General features: G+C 37.9%; 1 protein-coding gene across 1 annotated transcript in view; it reads left to right on the top strand.

The window, feature by feature from the left end:
* The first annotated feature begins 2,106 nt into the window (after positions 1-2,106).
* LOC139733239 (procollagen galactosyltransferase 2-like) overlaps positions 2,107-17,395 on the top strand; it is a 50,653-nt gene continuing 35,364 nt past the window's right edge. The window contains exons 1-3 of the mRNA XM_071644082.1: positions 2,107-2,817; positions 9,741-9,969; positions 10,753-10,887. Of these exons, the coding sequence (XP_071500183.1) occupies positions 2,573-2,817; positions 9,741-9,969; positions 10,753-10,887 (609 nt within the window). The 5' untranslated portion in view covers positions 2,107-2,572. The remainder of the gene's footprint in view (positions 2,818-9,740; positions 9,970-10,752; positions 10,888-17,395) is intronic.

Here is a 17,395-nt window from a genome sequence, read left to right as displayed (position 1 = left end):
TTTAATCTCTTTTAGAAATTCCTCATATATTGGTTTTGATTTCACATCTTGTAACTGTGAAATAATAAGATCCTTTTGTTTTTGAGCCACTTCTTCTTTCCAAAACATCTCCAATAGGAGTGTATTGAAGGAGCATTTCGAGTATTTTTGAACAGAGTATACAATTGCCATATACATCATATTATATTTGCTTGGCACTCCTTTCCTTAATCAAAATTCAAAATCAATGAGCCGTCCATCAATACTAAATATGTGATATACAAATGTGTATATAACAGGATGGACTTAATTGGCAAACAACAGAAGTAAAGAAATAGAGATACGTATCTAATATCACCACCACTTTTCTACTACTTGGGTCCAACTTTTATTATCATCAGAAGCAGTTATGATAATGCCATGTTTACAAAATGCATAATCACTTTGAATGTAGATCTTTTCCATCTTCTTTTTATACTAATACAAGCCATCATGTGGTGGAGCGTACTGCATGGTTGACTATATTACCAATCTCTAAGGAAAGAACAGGCCCTGTACAGATGAATCATGGAATAACTCCTTTAATATTCACAGCTGAAGAAAATGCAGAGTTGTAAAAGTTGTTAATTTTCAAAATCAGGGGACGGATCCCGGAATTCCGTAAAGAGGGGGCGACTTTACAAAATTAAAGGGGGGCGCACGCACCCCACCCCCAACCCCCAACTGAAAATCCCTAACAAAATGAATGTTTTGTTAAATTTCATGGGAGAAGTCACATGATGACTGGTGCATCACATTATTCTTATCTATCAGTATATCATTATATCAATCATCATCATCATCCTCGTTATCATAATTGATATTCTACAAGAATATCAATTATCATCATCCCTTTACAATCAACTACTTAGTAGTTGATTGTAAAGGGATGATGTCCCCCTTCATTACGGTCCTCTTCACAATATAAACGCCGTACCGGGTTGACTCGATCCATTGACCTGAGGTGCTATCAGAAATCGTCCCCTATCTCATAGTGTCGATGTATGGTGGGATATCCAGAGAGAGGCCTAAAGATTAAAATTTATAATCATACACACAACAAAATGATAACAATACTATACTACACTGTGACTAATGATAATGGTAACAATAACAAAAGCAAAGAATGAAAATAACGACAGTATTACCATCACTCGCATCACATAGTTTCCATTTGTATTTGAATTACTTATACATTTGTACATAAATCCCCAAACTGTTCAATATAAAAAACAAGGTATAAATGATATTGTTATTTCAAAACGATTTTACAGCCGACTGCTGATATTATTATACTAAACTTGGATAGGCCTACCCACTCCTCAAATACTAAGTAGAATTTCTATAAGGTTGAAGGAGTAGATTACAAACTTGGTACAAATACACACAATGATACATCATCATTCATGTACACAAATGTTAAATGCATACAGTGTAAGTACATATCATCAGTAGTACACAGTTTATGTTTTTCATGCAGAACGCATGGAGGGACGATAATGTACTGCGTATGGGCTGACTTGCTCTATAAGAGTATCCGACCTTTTTGTTTGGCCGAGTTATTATCAAGCCGATTGAGTAGGGAGCCAGTGGAAGATTTACGTGGAGCGCTTCCCACACCTGTCCGTCAGTCCAAGTGCTTTCCATTTAGAGTGGATGAGCGAATCCATTATTGTAATAGGGACGTTTATGATGTAGGGACCTGAGGATCATTAAAAGATTGTAAAAGTACTCACTTTAAAAGAAGCTATCGTACTTTATTAGATTTAGAATATCTATCTGATATTGTTGAAGTAAATTCTTGTCATTTATTTGATATTCTAGCACCAGTCATGCCGCTCAATTACCTCATGAAACATGTAAACCCCCGCCGTCTTGCGGTCCACAGTCAGTTCTGTGTCCACGGTGTTACTTGTCAGCGGTTTACCCGCCCAAGAACGATAATTTGACGCTTTGGCACAGTAATCTTTATTACCACAAACACATGCATGGTTGTAGTCTGTTTACGTTGCTTCTTATATGAATGAATGAATGAATGAAGGGGTGACTTTCAATGAGCTAACTACATCAGCATCATTGCAAGCAATTTTACTCTATGTACATTTGCACACAAAGGTAATTACTGAAGTAGAAGTGGGTCAAGAAGATATATGTGCGTTGATAGGAACGATGAGAAGCAGAATCTTAGATAGTGACACTGCCATTTTGGCTACTATTTGGGTACATGTCGCGGATTGAAAAGTTCTTTCCCGCGCTATTAAAGTTTGCACAGTGCAGTTTGTGATCGCACGGCAGCGGACGACATCAGACGGACAGGAAGTACAACGTTCTGCTGTGTAGACTGTGAACAAGGCAGGTGCTGCGATCTTCTGAGCCGGATGATTCGGCGTGGCACTTCGTGGAGCCTCCGTGCGCGTGCATAGTGAATACATGTATTGGAATTTACACACAACCAGCCCAGACACAGTCAAACAGACTTCATGTAACTGTACCTCCTTGTTGTTGGTCAAATCCACTGCAACTGATTGCTGGTCAAGAAAGACATCAACATCAAATGGCGAAGCCGTGGTTTTCAAGTCGTAAATTGCAGGGGTTTAGCTGCATTATTGCAGTTTGCTTTGTTCAAGCAGCCTTCGTTTGGACCGAAGACACAGCACCACAAAGTGTTGGAGCTGACACTGCAAGAAAGAAACCAACGATTTTGATCCCGATATTGGCTCGCAATAAGGCGCATTCATTACCTTACTTTTTCGGTTATCTGGAGACACTAAATTACCCCAAAGATCGCATCTCGTTATGGTAAGTGAAAACTGAATTAAATGAAACCTTGTTTCCCTTGATGTTATTTTTATGATCACTCATCATGCATGAGTCATTATTGTCTTGACCATCTAGGCTAGCTGCTGTTGACATTACATTGGTTAATGTTTGTAGAGCATGATGTGAAAGGTTGTGGTTAGAGATTGTTGCTGGTCACAGAGACTCCAATTCCTACCTAGCCTGACCAGACGCCGTGCAAAACAGCGACTGGGCTGTGCATCCAACTCCAAGTTTTCCTTACAATGTAATTTATACGTGGGAGATTCTTCTGCCTGGACCCTGTAGCAAACTGGAGGCTCTGATCATGAGAACATGTGCACAATACATTGTAAATTTATGTACACAAGCGTGAAGTAAGCATGACATTCCTTACAGGGGTCTGGGCCTATTTTAGAGACCCTGCAAGCTCTGGCGAGGGTTATCTGCTCTCTGGCATTTATCTTGATAGTCTAAAGTTGTACTTGACATAAGAAAAGTAAAGTTGAATGGGAGAAAGCTCAATCTTAAGCAAAGAAAATGCCTGTTCAAGACCCGATAACATAACATGAGGAAACATTGGTGGTCTGATTGAATAAATCTTCTTCGCTGCCCACTGGAGTAAATTATATTCGAAAACCATGAACAGTGCAGACCTGCCAGAAATAATGAATATAGACATCAGTGAACTTGTGCATTGAAGTGTATGCTCATCAGAAGCAATCAACCCCAGTCAATATTCCTTTGCAGCTCTCATAAGTTACGTTCAGACGACAAGCCCTAACCTCGAGGTTTCCTTCGAGGTTAGGAAACCTTGAGGTTTAAGCTCTTGCCCCCTAACTTCGATGTGTGTCCACACGACAAATCTTAACCTCGAGGTTACGAAACCTCGAGGTTAAATTCCTGCCCCTTTTTTTGTGTCCACACGTTGCTTAACTACGAGTGGGGATCCCCCCCCCCCCCCCCCCCCCCCCCCCGCGACTCGTGGTTAGAGCGCTAACCATAAGCTTTCTCGTGGCTCCTTACATCGAGCAAACCTCGAGGTTAGTTACATGTAACTAACCTCGAGGTTAGTTACATGTAACTATGAATGCGTCTTCATGGTCCCTAACTACAAGCTCTAACCTCGAGGTTAAGGCTTGTGGTCTGAACGTAACTAGTGTGTGTAATTTTAGAGATCAGTAATTCACAATTCATATGGGGATTTTCAAATGTATTGGGGCTGGGCCAGCCATTCCACTCCATGACCATGATGCCTTGTACTCTATCCCCATGCTACCATGGGATGCTACCAAGTCTTTTATGCAGGAGATACACAGCCAGAGCAGGAGAAGTTCAGCTGGAGAGTGAGAGATTTGAGAAAATGGCCCCAGATTGGGAGATCTCTCTGCATGTGGTCATTATTGTCAAATACTCTGGGAAAAGTGAGATGCATTGAGATGCTGACAATTCTGTGTGACAATTTCATTTTGCCACATTTGAATTACATGTACACGTAGTAAATCTTGCATTTATCAATTTGTTGTAGGTCCATGCATACATTGTACACTGTATCGGTATAAAAGTTCTTGGAAGTGTTTTATATTTAACTCACCTCAGTCCTACAACACATGGAGGAAAAGGTCAGTTTGGGCCAGGAAATGCTGAACAGTGCTCCTTAAGCGCAAAAACCCATATGGTGCTTATAATTCACTGACAAGTCTCATAGTTTTTATGAGTGATCATGATTCAAGCAACGGGCATTCACAGGATAACATTATCATCCAAATTTGTGAACGGTATAAAACTCTCTGCATGCTGTCAGGTATGTTTGTGAAATTTGTGCAAATTTGACCCATTGTTACAGAATGGGTCAAGATATAGAAAAGCTCATTCTATAGTAAAAATTGATATAAACAAGAAATCAAATGTTACTAGGAAGTTTTTTTTATGATCATAATTTTTCTTTCTATTAAGTGCAAGTGAGCTGAGGGTCTTGCACTGATCTTACATGGAAAGGGGTCTGGCACTGATAAGCCTACCATAACTGCTATAAAAGCTCAATCTTGAAATTGCCAAACAAAGGGAAACAATAGCATTAAACCTGTTAAAGGCATAATTTACCTTTTGCAGATGAAACAAAAACCCAGCATTAGTGCTTTAAAATAGTTCTAAAATGTGAGTTATGGATAGAAACAATCACTGAAAAATTTGAATCAATAAAATCGATCTTAAGTGTTGTTAGATATACGTACAAAATGTGAACAATAGTTTAATGTAATAAACATGTTTCCAGACTAAACCGTCTACAGTTACGGTTTATATCTCCTGTAATATATTTTAGGCGTTATTGCTAAAATTTTATATGGTAGGATGTTTTGTGGTACAACAGACCTACTCATATGCATCAAATGTGATATCTTGCACATTTTTAAAATCACTGCTCCCAAAGGTAATCTGGACCTTTAACATTGAGGAAAAGAATCCCAATGCTTGAATGTTACCACAAAATACTCAAAGAGCACACATGCTCAGTTCATTGACCACAATGCTACATGGTTTTCACACCTTTGATGCAGTGTTCATGCTAATCTACTGTTGCTTTCAGTATGCATAGAAATCACATAGAGTTCTATGTTTTGGATCAATATGACCTCAGACCATGAATCTACATTTTAATTGTGCATTATTCCCATGCATGCCATAGTGCTTGCTCACACTCTTGCAATCATTGAGTATTACAATTGTATGTCAGGCACAACACAGAGTCCACACTATTGATATTACTAGGTACAGTACACTTCAAATCTATGATATGATAATATGATCATCTTCATGAAAACTGCATATTTAGAACATCTTATATTCAGGAAATAATAGAATTTGATGAATAGAATTGGGGAAATAAACATTTCTGTGATGAAAAAAATAAAAAAAAAACATTTTCACATGTAAAGAAGCACTTTACATTAATACACATTACAATATTGGTGCTCACATCATAACATGTGCAGTGCTATAACAAAGAATATGGCTTGATTTGAACCTGCTTCTTATGTGTATACATATCCTTGTATCTTAAAGAAATTGAAAGTGTTAACTGTAGACAGATATAAAGTTTATGAAACTTTTCTTCATTGAGATTGGTAAATATGGTAGTTACACAGATCATTCAAATACAAATACTGTAACTTTGCATTTGCTAGCTATGAAAGTGAATGGGGGAAAGAGAGAGGGGGGGGGGATGTAGTTTGTACAGAAGGACAAAGGTATTCAAAATGATTTTGAAGGGGTGAGCCAAAGAAGCATTATAGTCAGTCAGTCAGTTATTCCGTTATATTTTCAGACACTATTTTTACCCGTTGACTTCAATAAACAGAGTAAATTTATATGAACAGAATGCTGGAAGTTTTGTTAAAATTGGACACGAGATAAGCAAGTCAAGGACAAAGATAAGTTGAACATACATGTATTTTCACTTCTACACTACCCCAGTAATATTGGTTGTAATGACATTTTTGCAACTTAACCCATTGAGGACGAGTCCCGTGTATACTCGGGTAAGCGTCTATGGGAAATGCATTTTGTAGCAAAATCAAACAGTCCTCAACGGGTTAAAGATAAAGGGGAATATCATCACCTCACCTAACTCTCCCTTTGCTGTGAGAAAATATAAAATCATATCAATAATGTAGTGACTATAGCCACTTTATCACTTAGAGAACTGTTACCTGGTACTGGGTTTATGTATTCAAATACTATCTCAATAGTTTGTAGATCAATGCTGTGGTTACAATGTAATTCTTTCAATAAATTCACAAAAGGTAGCTTTTATAGTGGAAATTTGTGCACAGACCAGTGAGAGACTTGTAAGACTGTGAAATTAATCTCCTCTATTACCGTTTTTGGGGAAAACTTTTGCTACTTTGGAATTTCCCATACTGGTCAGGTAATTTCCTTATTCAGTGTCTGATCTTAATCAAATGTCTGTCATTCTGTTTGATTTATTTTACTCTGCTTATTGAAAAAAAAATGGGAAAGTGAACTTCCAGTTGTATTGCACTCAGAGTCTGTCAGTTGTATAAAGCAGTAGTAGACAGCCGGCAGACAGGGTCTGCCAAGGTCTGCCAAATTCATGATTCACAAAAAGGTCAGTCAGCCTGTTAGACTATAGAGACAGAGAGGAAGTTTGAAATCCATCCTATGTCCTGTGAGAGGGCCAGCTGTGAGACGAATGCCTTTTGGATTTCCCACCCGCCATGTTCATGACCGTCCTGGTAGCTGGTAGACCAGTGGCCTTTCTATTACCTCTACCATCCACTCATCACTGTTGCTGAGGATACATGGTCAGGGTTCAACAGTTTGACCTTTCTGTGACAAATAGACAAATATGGAGCCGAAATCCAGCCCTGCAACCAGTCCTCATCCACAATGATAATCTGCACAGAGAGCCGTGTTTCATACTGGGTTTGTCATAAGATGTGCAGTTGTGATATCACTGACAAATGTTCAAAAAAAGTGGTTTTGCAATGATTATTGAAAGGACTGAATGCTTGAATATTCATTCATAGAGCAGACACAAATTAGTATCCAGTTGTAACAATTTGAAGACTAAACTTGGAGCAGTTTGGCAGTTTACCCGATCTTTAGTTAATTAGTTTTCTACACACATTCCACTTTATGTAGCTTTTGGTGTGGTTTGCTTTTATCTAGGATTCTGCACCAATGAATTTGATATGTTACAGCTACAGTAAATGTCTGCAGTCGTTCGTAACTTTAAGAACAACTTTATGAAACAAAACTTTGAAATAAACTTTGAAATCCTGACATTAGCGACTACAGTATGGCTGCCACTTGTAAAATAGAATGTGAATACTTATATCATGCACTTGACACTCCAGACAGCTTAATTTTCTCAAAGCGAATTTTATTTCTTTGAGGTGTTTTGTTTTTATGAGTAGTTGCAAACAAATTAAGATGATATCAGTGCAGATAGTAATAATTTGTATTCTCAGTAATTGAGAAAGATGGGTGTGAAATGACAGTCATTTATTGATTCTGACAACCGAAACCATAAAATGCTTCAGGATTTCAAGATTTACAGACAAACTAGATCTTCACCATCCCCCTAATCCAGTTATACCGGATACTGTTCCAGTCTCTAAATCTGAGTTTCTTGTCCCTCCTTTTTTCCTCTCATTTATTACTTCCCTTGCCACCTCACAGGATGTTATGACCTGTGTAGCTCTTCATCCCGTCAAATGGAGCACCCTTCAAATGGGTCTTTCATGTTATGAGTCTGGAAAGCTTGACTTTATGAAAGTGCACTCTGGTATAGCTTTTGTTATGAGGAAAGTTAAAATAATATTGAAGGTGATTTTAAATGTAAACATTATTTTGCTAATTTGTTCATTTTAGGTCTGGCCATCAGATCATTGTCTGGAATGTTGATCAGACATCTGCATATTTTTATTTTTATTTTTTTTTTCTAATCAGACAACCAGTCTTGGATAACATTTAGTTGTAGTCATTTGTTGTTGTTGTTGTTGTTGGAACAGATTTTATGAATCTCTGAAAATTGCAGTGTTCAAAGAGGGACTGAAGTGTAGATTCAAAACAGATCACCCTTCATGTCAGTTGTGGGGAAAATTTTAAAAAGTGTGAGGAAAATTAAAAATGGCTTTTATTCAGTGTATTTTGATAAACACTGTGTGCAAAGCAAACACCCCCTATATCACATTGCTAAATTTTGTATAATTTCTTGATCTGAAAATTGTACTTTAAATAACTTGCATGTTGCGTGTCTACAAGAGCAAGTATAAAATGATGTAAATCAAATGGTGTTCTTCTACATCAATAAGACATTTTGAGGCAATAAACAATTTATGTTTGCATAGAAGTTTGACTTTTTTAGATACAGCTGTACCATAAGACATGTATTGGATAATGTCCCATCTGTTGAAAGAAAGAAAAATATAGTCAAAATATTTAGAGAAGAATATGTTTTAGTTTGTTCCCATTTAGACTACAGTGTACATTCCATCATGTCAAAATGTCAGACTTTAGCTCCAATAGATGTCACCAGTCAGTGTGATGTTTGTTATCCCAGCTTCCAGGATCTACTCCTTGATAAACAGCATCATCAACAACATTTTGTTCACATGTGGTGATGGAACAGGTCAAAGCGTTGCAAGCCACAAGGATATGAAGGCTGCAAAATGTTGGTTTTCTTTTTTTTAAAGTAAAGACTCTGTCATGGAGGGGTGTGGAGATGAGGAGTGGAGGGAGTAGGACAGCTTCTAAGATTACTACGTTAAACTTTCCCACACATGTTCAGAAGGTACCTGTGTAATTAGCGTAGTTTGTTTCAATAGTCTGTTTACAAAACCTTTTCTGACTCTTTTTTTTTACTCTCATTGTAGTAATGGAATGCAAATAAAAGAAACAGAATTACACTCAATTTCATGATAGAAATCAGACTGCAGAAATGAAATGTGGAGAAGTTTGTTCATACGGTTAACAAAATCATACCAAAATCTTATCATCAAAAGCAAAAATAGCCATGGAGAGATTTGTCATAAAATTAAGTGGACAGAACAATTTGCCCACTGTATTACCGCTGATCTTTTGCATTTGATGGACTACACACACACACACACACACACACACACACACATATATACCACATCAAAAAGAACAACAAAAGCCAAAGAAAGACAGGCTAGATGCTACATAATTGATATACACCTTAGTGATGTAGGCCTACGTGTACATGTTATAATGTTCTACGTGATCATTTTAATAGTCACAAATATGTTTCCATTTGCAATCTTCTGAAAAGAACAAACAAGCAATAGAAATTTGACATGATTTTGGGGATACGTATATCACGTTATCTTTAGTGGCGGAGAACTATCAATTTCTATGTACTCTGTATCTGTTGCTAGGATACGAGCTGACCACAGCATTGATAACACCATCCCAATGCTGAAGCAATGGGTGGAAGCTACACAACATCTCTACCATCATGTGGACTTCCAGTTTTTTGAAACCCCGAAAGTGTTCGCTCTGGAGAAAGGCCCTCATGACTGGCCTCCAGCACGCTTCAACCATCTCATCTCACTACGTGAGGGCGCTCTAAATGCAGCTCGCAGACAGTGGGCAGACTATCTACTGGTGAGAGAGTGATTTTTCTTTTAATTCATTAGCAAGGATTGTCGTTCCTTTACAGTGGCGGATCCAGGCGGAGGCGCACCAGGTGCACGCCACCCTTTATTTTTTGTTAAAACAAAAGAAATAAAAGAAAAAAGTGGGGCATGCGCCCACCTTTAATTTTGTAAAGGAACCCCCACCCCTTACAGAATTCCTGGATCTGCCCCTGCTTTTAAGTATGTAAGATGCACTCGGCTGATTATCCAGTAATGTGATGAACTGGGCACACAATTTATTTTTTGAAATTTATGATGTCATATTCCTTTCTATACACTTTGGTGACTGGCATTATTGATTCTGTCTCCTGAAGAATGCATCACCATTTGAGTTATGCAATGCCATGTAACAGCAATGAAATACATGTACCTTTGTAGAATGCTTGGAAAAAGACAAGTGCAGTCATAGTGTATGAATGAGTGTGTGTGTGTGTGTGTGTGTTTGCATGTGTGCATGTAAAAAAAATGAGAAAAAAAATGTATGTAATTAAGCAGCATAAAGTTAATGGAATCCTAACTGCCTTCGTTTGTTTGGTTTTTTTGTTTTTTTTTCATTGTGAATATGATGCTGACTTCAAATGAAATTCAAATAAAGAATATGATTTGAAAAAAAAAAATATGTATAATAGCTGTCTGTATTAGGGAGAATGGGAGAGGTGGAGAGAATATTATATATTCATATATTTGTGTGTCATGGCTTTGTATAGGCCTACACATTTTCAATCAACTTTCTTCTAATGTTTTATAACAGGCAATAGATGTTGATAACTTCCTCTGGGAGCCTAACGCTCTGGATATCCTGATGCGCGCCAATAAGACTGTCGTAGCCCCGATGCTGGAGTCTACCACATACTACTCCAACTTTTGGGGTGGAATCTCGGAAAAGGTAAGCAGTGGGTCAGATTGGTCAGCATTATAGCTGTTGGTCATTTTGTATGAAATTTTCTTCATCATTTTTCAGGTAATACCACCTCCTGTGGGTACAATTGTAGGTGGTCACACTGGATGTTCTTGTCCATATTTAAGTATTGAGATTCCGCAGAGGGTTGTGACAAGGATATGTGATGATCTGTAACTTGAATTTGGTTGATGCTGAATGTAGAAGGAGTAGTCAAGTCAGTAATAGAAGGAAATATCATACAATGTTGATTGAGGTGAAAGTATTCTTGATTCATTTTTTTTATAGTTTAAGTGTCATAATCTTCATCCTGGTTGTCAAACAAAAATAAAGGTTTAGTTTGAACAGACCCAGTGCATACATCATGCATTAAGAAGGAAATACACTTTTTGTATGACATCACTTCACTCAGCATCGCCTTGATTCAGGCACGTCCAAAGCAACCCAATTTGGACAAAATTAAGATATTGGGGTTACTTTAATTTCCATTGAACCTTTTTGTCATTGTTATACTGATCTTGTCGCCTCTTACTGTGTAGCTGAGGAGGTCATAGAGGCCTGCTGAGTAGTCACTGACTGAGTTAGCTGTGTAGTAGCTGCTGGTTGCTATGTAACCAAAGTGCACCAGACAGTCTAGACCCTGATTGCTCATTGTACACCAATAATCAATCTCATATGTTTCACATATGTGGCAAGGCCAAGCCATGGAGATTTTGTTGGTCATATTTTGAAAGCATTTCAGCTTCCAACTCTTGTAGAGTAGAGATGCAGGGTATACTGTGGAGATACATTGCATTTATGATAATGCTGCTATGCTTTTAAATTAGGCAACTTTGTTCTCTTCTGGACAGTGAAATGTGGCTACATTTATGTTTCAAGATTGGCACTCAAATGACACTGTGTAGGGCATTAGATGTTAAAAGTCACATCGCATCACACCAGGAAACATTGCTGAGCACATCATGTCTCACTTTTAATAAATCTAATTATATCAAGAGCAAGAACGACACATTATAACAGCGGGTGACTCTGCTCCTCATAAATAATGTACAGGTGAAAGGCAAACTCAGGATTTGACAATGCATTGTCAGTACAGATATGAATTAGGATTTGGGGATTTCTTCCTCCCATCTGTAATAAATCATGTGAATTTCTGCCCCATCAACATTTTTTTTTCTTACAAAATATTGTCTTAGGGATATTGAAACTTGTGAAACAGCAAACATACACAAAAGTCCTTGAGGTGAGCTTGCCTACTGGGTCCATTGCTTGTAGTAATTTATCTCCCCAGGAAGTCTGATTTGAGTTTGTGGTCAAACAAAATTGAGTTATACCCCCTATTCAGACGCATGCCATTTTATACCAAAACTCAGTAACGAAACGACGTATAAAGAATCATCGTATAGCTGACAGACCGTTCAGACACTAATATCTACCGTTCTGGGAAACGTCATATAGATGTGCAGTTTCCCACTGCGCATGTTGTTATAGTCATGAGTGACAGCTGTAGGGTCACCTTTCGTGCGGGCTCCCATTAAGCCCCGCCCAGTTATACCGTTCTATAGTCGCCATATGTTCAGACGCACACGGAATGCTGATTCGTTATCGAGTTCTAGTTCGAAACGATGCTCTGACCATCGTTTCGCTATACGTCGTTTCATTATACGTCGTTTCGTTAGTCAGCATTCAGACGTATACATTCATCGTATAGCTATACCGTTTTGGTATAGCTATACTGTTCTAGTATAAATTTTTTGCGTCTGAATGCCCTGTACTTGTATTTGCCAACCAACTTTCATCATTCTTCATACCTGCCTCAATTTGGCAAGTTTGCTCAATTCATGCAAATTTCATCAGTAGAAAGCATTCAAGAGCCACAGTACAAAGTAATGTTCCCTCCTGTTTACAATTAGCAAAGAAATCCATCCATTGTCTTGATTTTGTGGGGTTTTTTTTACTAAATTTTCAATTTCTTACCCTTTTTTTTACCCTGAATGACCTTTTACACTATATTTTTATTTATTTTTTTAGTATCATAACTTAATTATGACATGACTACTCTAATATATATTATCACCATAGAGTGCAAGGAGTTATTACAATTTATCATGTTGGACTCCTTTGGTGCTGTGCCAGAAAGGTCAGCTGTAAAGCGTATCCATTTTCTAAAGTTAATATAAAGCTGTATGTTGTTCAGAAATGTTTTTACATTTTTCTTTTGTTTGGCCATGTTTGAACATACAGTCTTTCTGTATTTTATGCATTCTACCAGTGGTTTGAATACTGGTATGTCAAAGTTTGTTCAATGCAATTTTGATCTTAAATGTTAATCTTTGTGCTTGTGCTCTCCAGTTCAGGATATTCTGAATGAAATCATCAGTCAGCATGTTTCTGACATTATGGTCTAATTAGAATTATGTGATTTCACTAATCAAGTGTGTGAAATCTTAAACTTTCATGACAACTTCGTTTTCTTTCACTGGAGAAAACCAACTTATTGATATGTCATGTAATCTTTGCATGCTAAGGAGAGAAGTTGTGAGTTTCCTTTCAGCATGTTGAATTATCTTTGGATCTGAGTGATGCATGGGTATCTTTATCAATTTGAAGTTTAAAGGGACTGTACAGTACTGGTTGAGGTGGGGATTCATGTTTTGAACATTCCGAAATGAGATAATGAGAAACCTCTCATGACATATGAAAGAGCATGTAATTTTAAGAAGGATTCAACGTTTATTCGATGAAAATTGGTTTTCATATGGCTGAGATATCAAAAAAAGTGATAATAATAAAAGGTGACAGGCCACGCCTTTTATTAGGATCTCTTTGTTTAACCTTGTTTTTGGATATCTCAGCCATTTCAGAACCAATTTACATCAAATAAACTTTTGATACCCCTTAGAATTGCATGCTCTTTGACATCTCATAGAGTGGTCTCTGAATATCTCGCAAAACGTTAAAAGCTTAATCCTCACCTCGACCAGAACTGTACACACCCTTTAAAAGATTATTTATGAGTGTATTCAATTTATGTAACCACTAAAAGAAAACACTAAAAATGCATCCTTGTGAAATGAGCGAGCTATCAAGGGACTGACAGTTTTTAGCCCTGTCTGAAGAATTAGGTAAGTAGGATAAAGTGCCTTGCTTGGTGACACAATTGGCTGCTGCCACCGGAATCAATCCAGGAACCTCATAACACTCTGTGGTCATACAGTATCCACTGAACCACAACAGCTCCTTGGTGTGCAGCCTTAGTTTTTGAAATATCTTTTTTTCTTCTTCAATTTGTGATATAATTTTCCTTTTTTCCTTATGAAGATTTACAGTGATCTCCTTTCTGCTTTATTCTGGATGGGTGCAACACTTATCATGTAACTGTGAATGTGAACAATCACTTAACCCGTTGAGGATGAACTGATTTTGCTATAGCACGCATTTCCCATAGACACCTGCCCGAGTATACTCGTGACACTTCCTCAATGGGTTGATAGTGCTTTAGCAAGTATTTGAGTTCCATATGATAGAAAGAAAACAATTAAATCTTGTGTACCATGTATGTAAGATTTGAAGGGATAAGTTCTTGTTTCATTGCAGAGAGTATTAACATTTACAACTGAAGTTCATTAGATTTGCAGAGGGATAATTTGCAGGTGGGATACTGAAATGGTAATCACGATGATAAACAGCACAGGAACCATAACCCAGTGGACTATTACAGTCTGCTAACCACTTCAGATGCAACTTGGGAAAAAGTGCAGCATAACCACAAAAAAACCTCAACATTTCCATCTTGAAGAAGTAAAGTTTTGAAGCTACCAGGCTGTCTTGTTTGTTTGAGTTGCAAACAAAGATTTGTGTTCTTAGCATGCCTTCACATTCAGAATACAGAGATATTTTATAAAGATTGTTTTTTTTTGGGGGGGGGGATGTGGTTTGAGAAGATTATTGTGTCCTGAGACTTGCAGGGTTCTAGATAATCGATCAGTAGAGTTTCCAACATTTATGATTCAGCACTTGCTGAATGTCATTACAGGAGTAAATCAAATTTTGACCTCAGTATTGAGTTCATTACCCTACTTCCTCTGATATGGTTTCCAGACACGGTGTTTTACCTTGAACACTTATTTTCATACATCTGGAGCATTGTACTATAACTGCATGGTAGAATTCTCCCTCCATGTCTCTTGGAATGTGTACTAGTACTTTGTGTTACACACATCTCATAGCATACTGTAGATTACTGTAAAGCGCAAAATGTGTATGTGCATTTCAATCTTGCAAGAGGCAAGATATGCAAAATTAAAATGCATGCAAAAGCTCTTGTCTACATTATATGCATTGAATGGCAGTGGTACATGTAATTCACAAAAATTTCATGCCGCAAAAATTTCGTGCCGCAAAAATTTCGTGCCACGAATATACCTTGCTTTACAGTAGATCAAAATTTGAAACCCATCAAGCCAAATGTTAGTTTTTATTCCTAAGTGTATGTTATGATCTGATCCATTCATGTTTTTGCCTGATTTCTAATTTTGTGCAATAATGACAAATGCAGTATCACTCTGATGAAGCGACCATTTGAAATTTAAGAAATCAAAGTAAGCCATGATTAGTAAAAGCGGCAAGAATAAATCAAATACATCAAAGCAGATTTAAGGTTTCCATGGGAATTGTACACTTTTCACTTTCAGAATCTTCTCTGACTTTCATCTTAGCCGGTCCCTTTACAGAAAAAAGAAATCAAAGTGCATGTTTATGTGTATCATTGTTAACATCAAGAGGATTTATGCAGCTACAAGTGTATGATAGACTGGGTTTCAGACAGTACTAAATGACTTTAATACTATGAATAGGTTTTTGATTGTATTTCTCTCTCCAAATGTTTTCCATGGTAATCATCAAATCCTTATGGGTGTGAGTGTAAAACCATTTAAACCACACTTACATGCCCATTTAGTCCCCTGTTCATGTAACTCAGTCCAGAAGGTCCAAGGGCAGCTAGAATGACCTGTTTCAAAACTGATACTGCTCAATGCCTCAAGTGTCTCCTAACCCTTGACCTCAAGTCTAGTTTCTAACATATGTCTCGCTGTTGGATGTGGGGTGGTGTATGATTTTTTTTTTCCGCTGTGGATTTGGTATCAACTCTTTCTATTGGCAGAAAGGGAGTCAATTTACAAAGTGTTGGGGGGGGGGGGTGCACTGGCGTAGCCAGGGGGGGCGATGGGGGCGGTCGCCCCCCCTAAGATTTGGACCGGGGATTTGGGAGGCGAAAACAAAAAATGCGTGTATACTGTATGCATGCACATGAAGCGAGTCTCCTTTGCAACCTTTCATCAAATAAGATATTTTTTTTGAATATTTCACTCAAAGTGTGCACCAGATCGTTGAATTTCAATTCAAAATATGCAAAATCTCTCGTGCTTGGGAGGGGGTATCCCCCTCCCAAACCCTCCCCCTCTGTGCCTCTTTCCCTAGCTAAGTACACTTTTTAGATTTACAAAAAATTATGAATAATTCTGAGTGCACGAGACTTATCACTTATATTCCGAAAACTCAAGGTTCCCTCATGTATAAGGGGAATTTCCCCTTTTAATCGACCCTTTCCTCCCTCAGCCCCCCCCCCCCTCCATCAGTTTTTTTTTTTTTTTTTTTTTTTTTTTTTTTTTTTTTGTGATTTCCCAAATGTTGATTCCATCAAATATGCGTATACGAGATATCTCAATTTCAACCTTAAAAAGGCAAAAGCTCCATCGGAAGGGAAGGGTGGATATAACACTCGCCCACGCCTTCTCCCTGCTCGCCCACCCCCCCCCCCCCCCCCCCCGCCATGCATAGAAGTAGACTGTGGCTATACCCAGATCGCTTTATTTTAATTCTAAAGACGCAAAAGTTCCTCGAGCGGGAGGGGGAATCCCCTTCCCCTATAAGCTCTATCTCACTAAACTTTATACATACACACTGTTGATGGTGCACATTCGGAATAAGAGCTAAATTCCGTGATTTTAACACTTCGATGAAAGATTACTGCACCAAAAATTTGCACCAGATCGCTGAATTTCAGGTCTGAAAACGCAAAATCACCTTCGTGTGGCAGGGAATATGCCCCTATCTTTTTCTGTTTGATTGCTGAACAGACAGCGTTCATGATATTCAGTGCAAGAATTAATACAAGAAGACTAGTGTATTTAAATTATACCATTTTATAGTCAAATTGTTCAATAATAATCTACACTAAAATATACTGCAACCTTAAACAAGTGGGACTGTTTCAAATCGTTAAAACGCGCAAAAACATGCATCAAATTGCACCATTTGCAACATGAAAATGCAAAAAGTTCTCACCGTGGGAGGGGGGACACCCTCCTCCAACACCCTCCCCTCCCCGCTCGCTCGCTCCACTCGCTCGGGTTCAGTCGCGTTCATGATATTCAGTGAAAAGAATTAATACAAGAAGTGTATTTAAATTATATCATTAATTTTTATAGGCAAA

This window comes from Diadema antillarum, unplaced genomic scaffold (genome assembly GCF_040938485.1).
Source record: "Diadema antillarum isolate AM-2024a unplaced genomic scaffold, OU_Dant_1.0 scf00000024, whole genome shotgun sequence".
Lineage (NCBI taxonomy): Eukaryota > Metazoa > Echinodermata > Echinoidea > Diadematoida > Diadematidae > Diadema > Diadema antillarum.
Note: the sequence above shows the minus strand (reverse complement) of the source record. Positions and strands in the feature narration are given on the sequence as shown.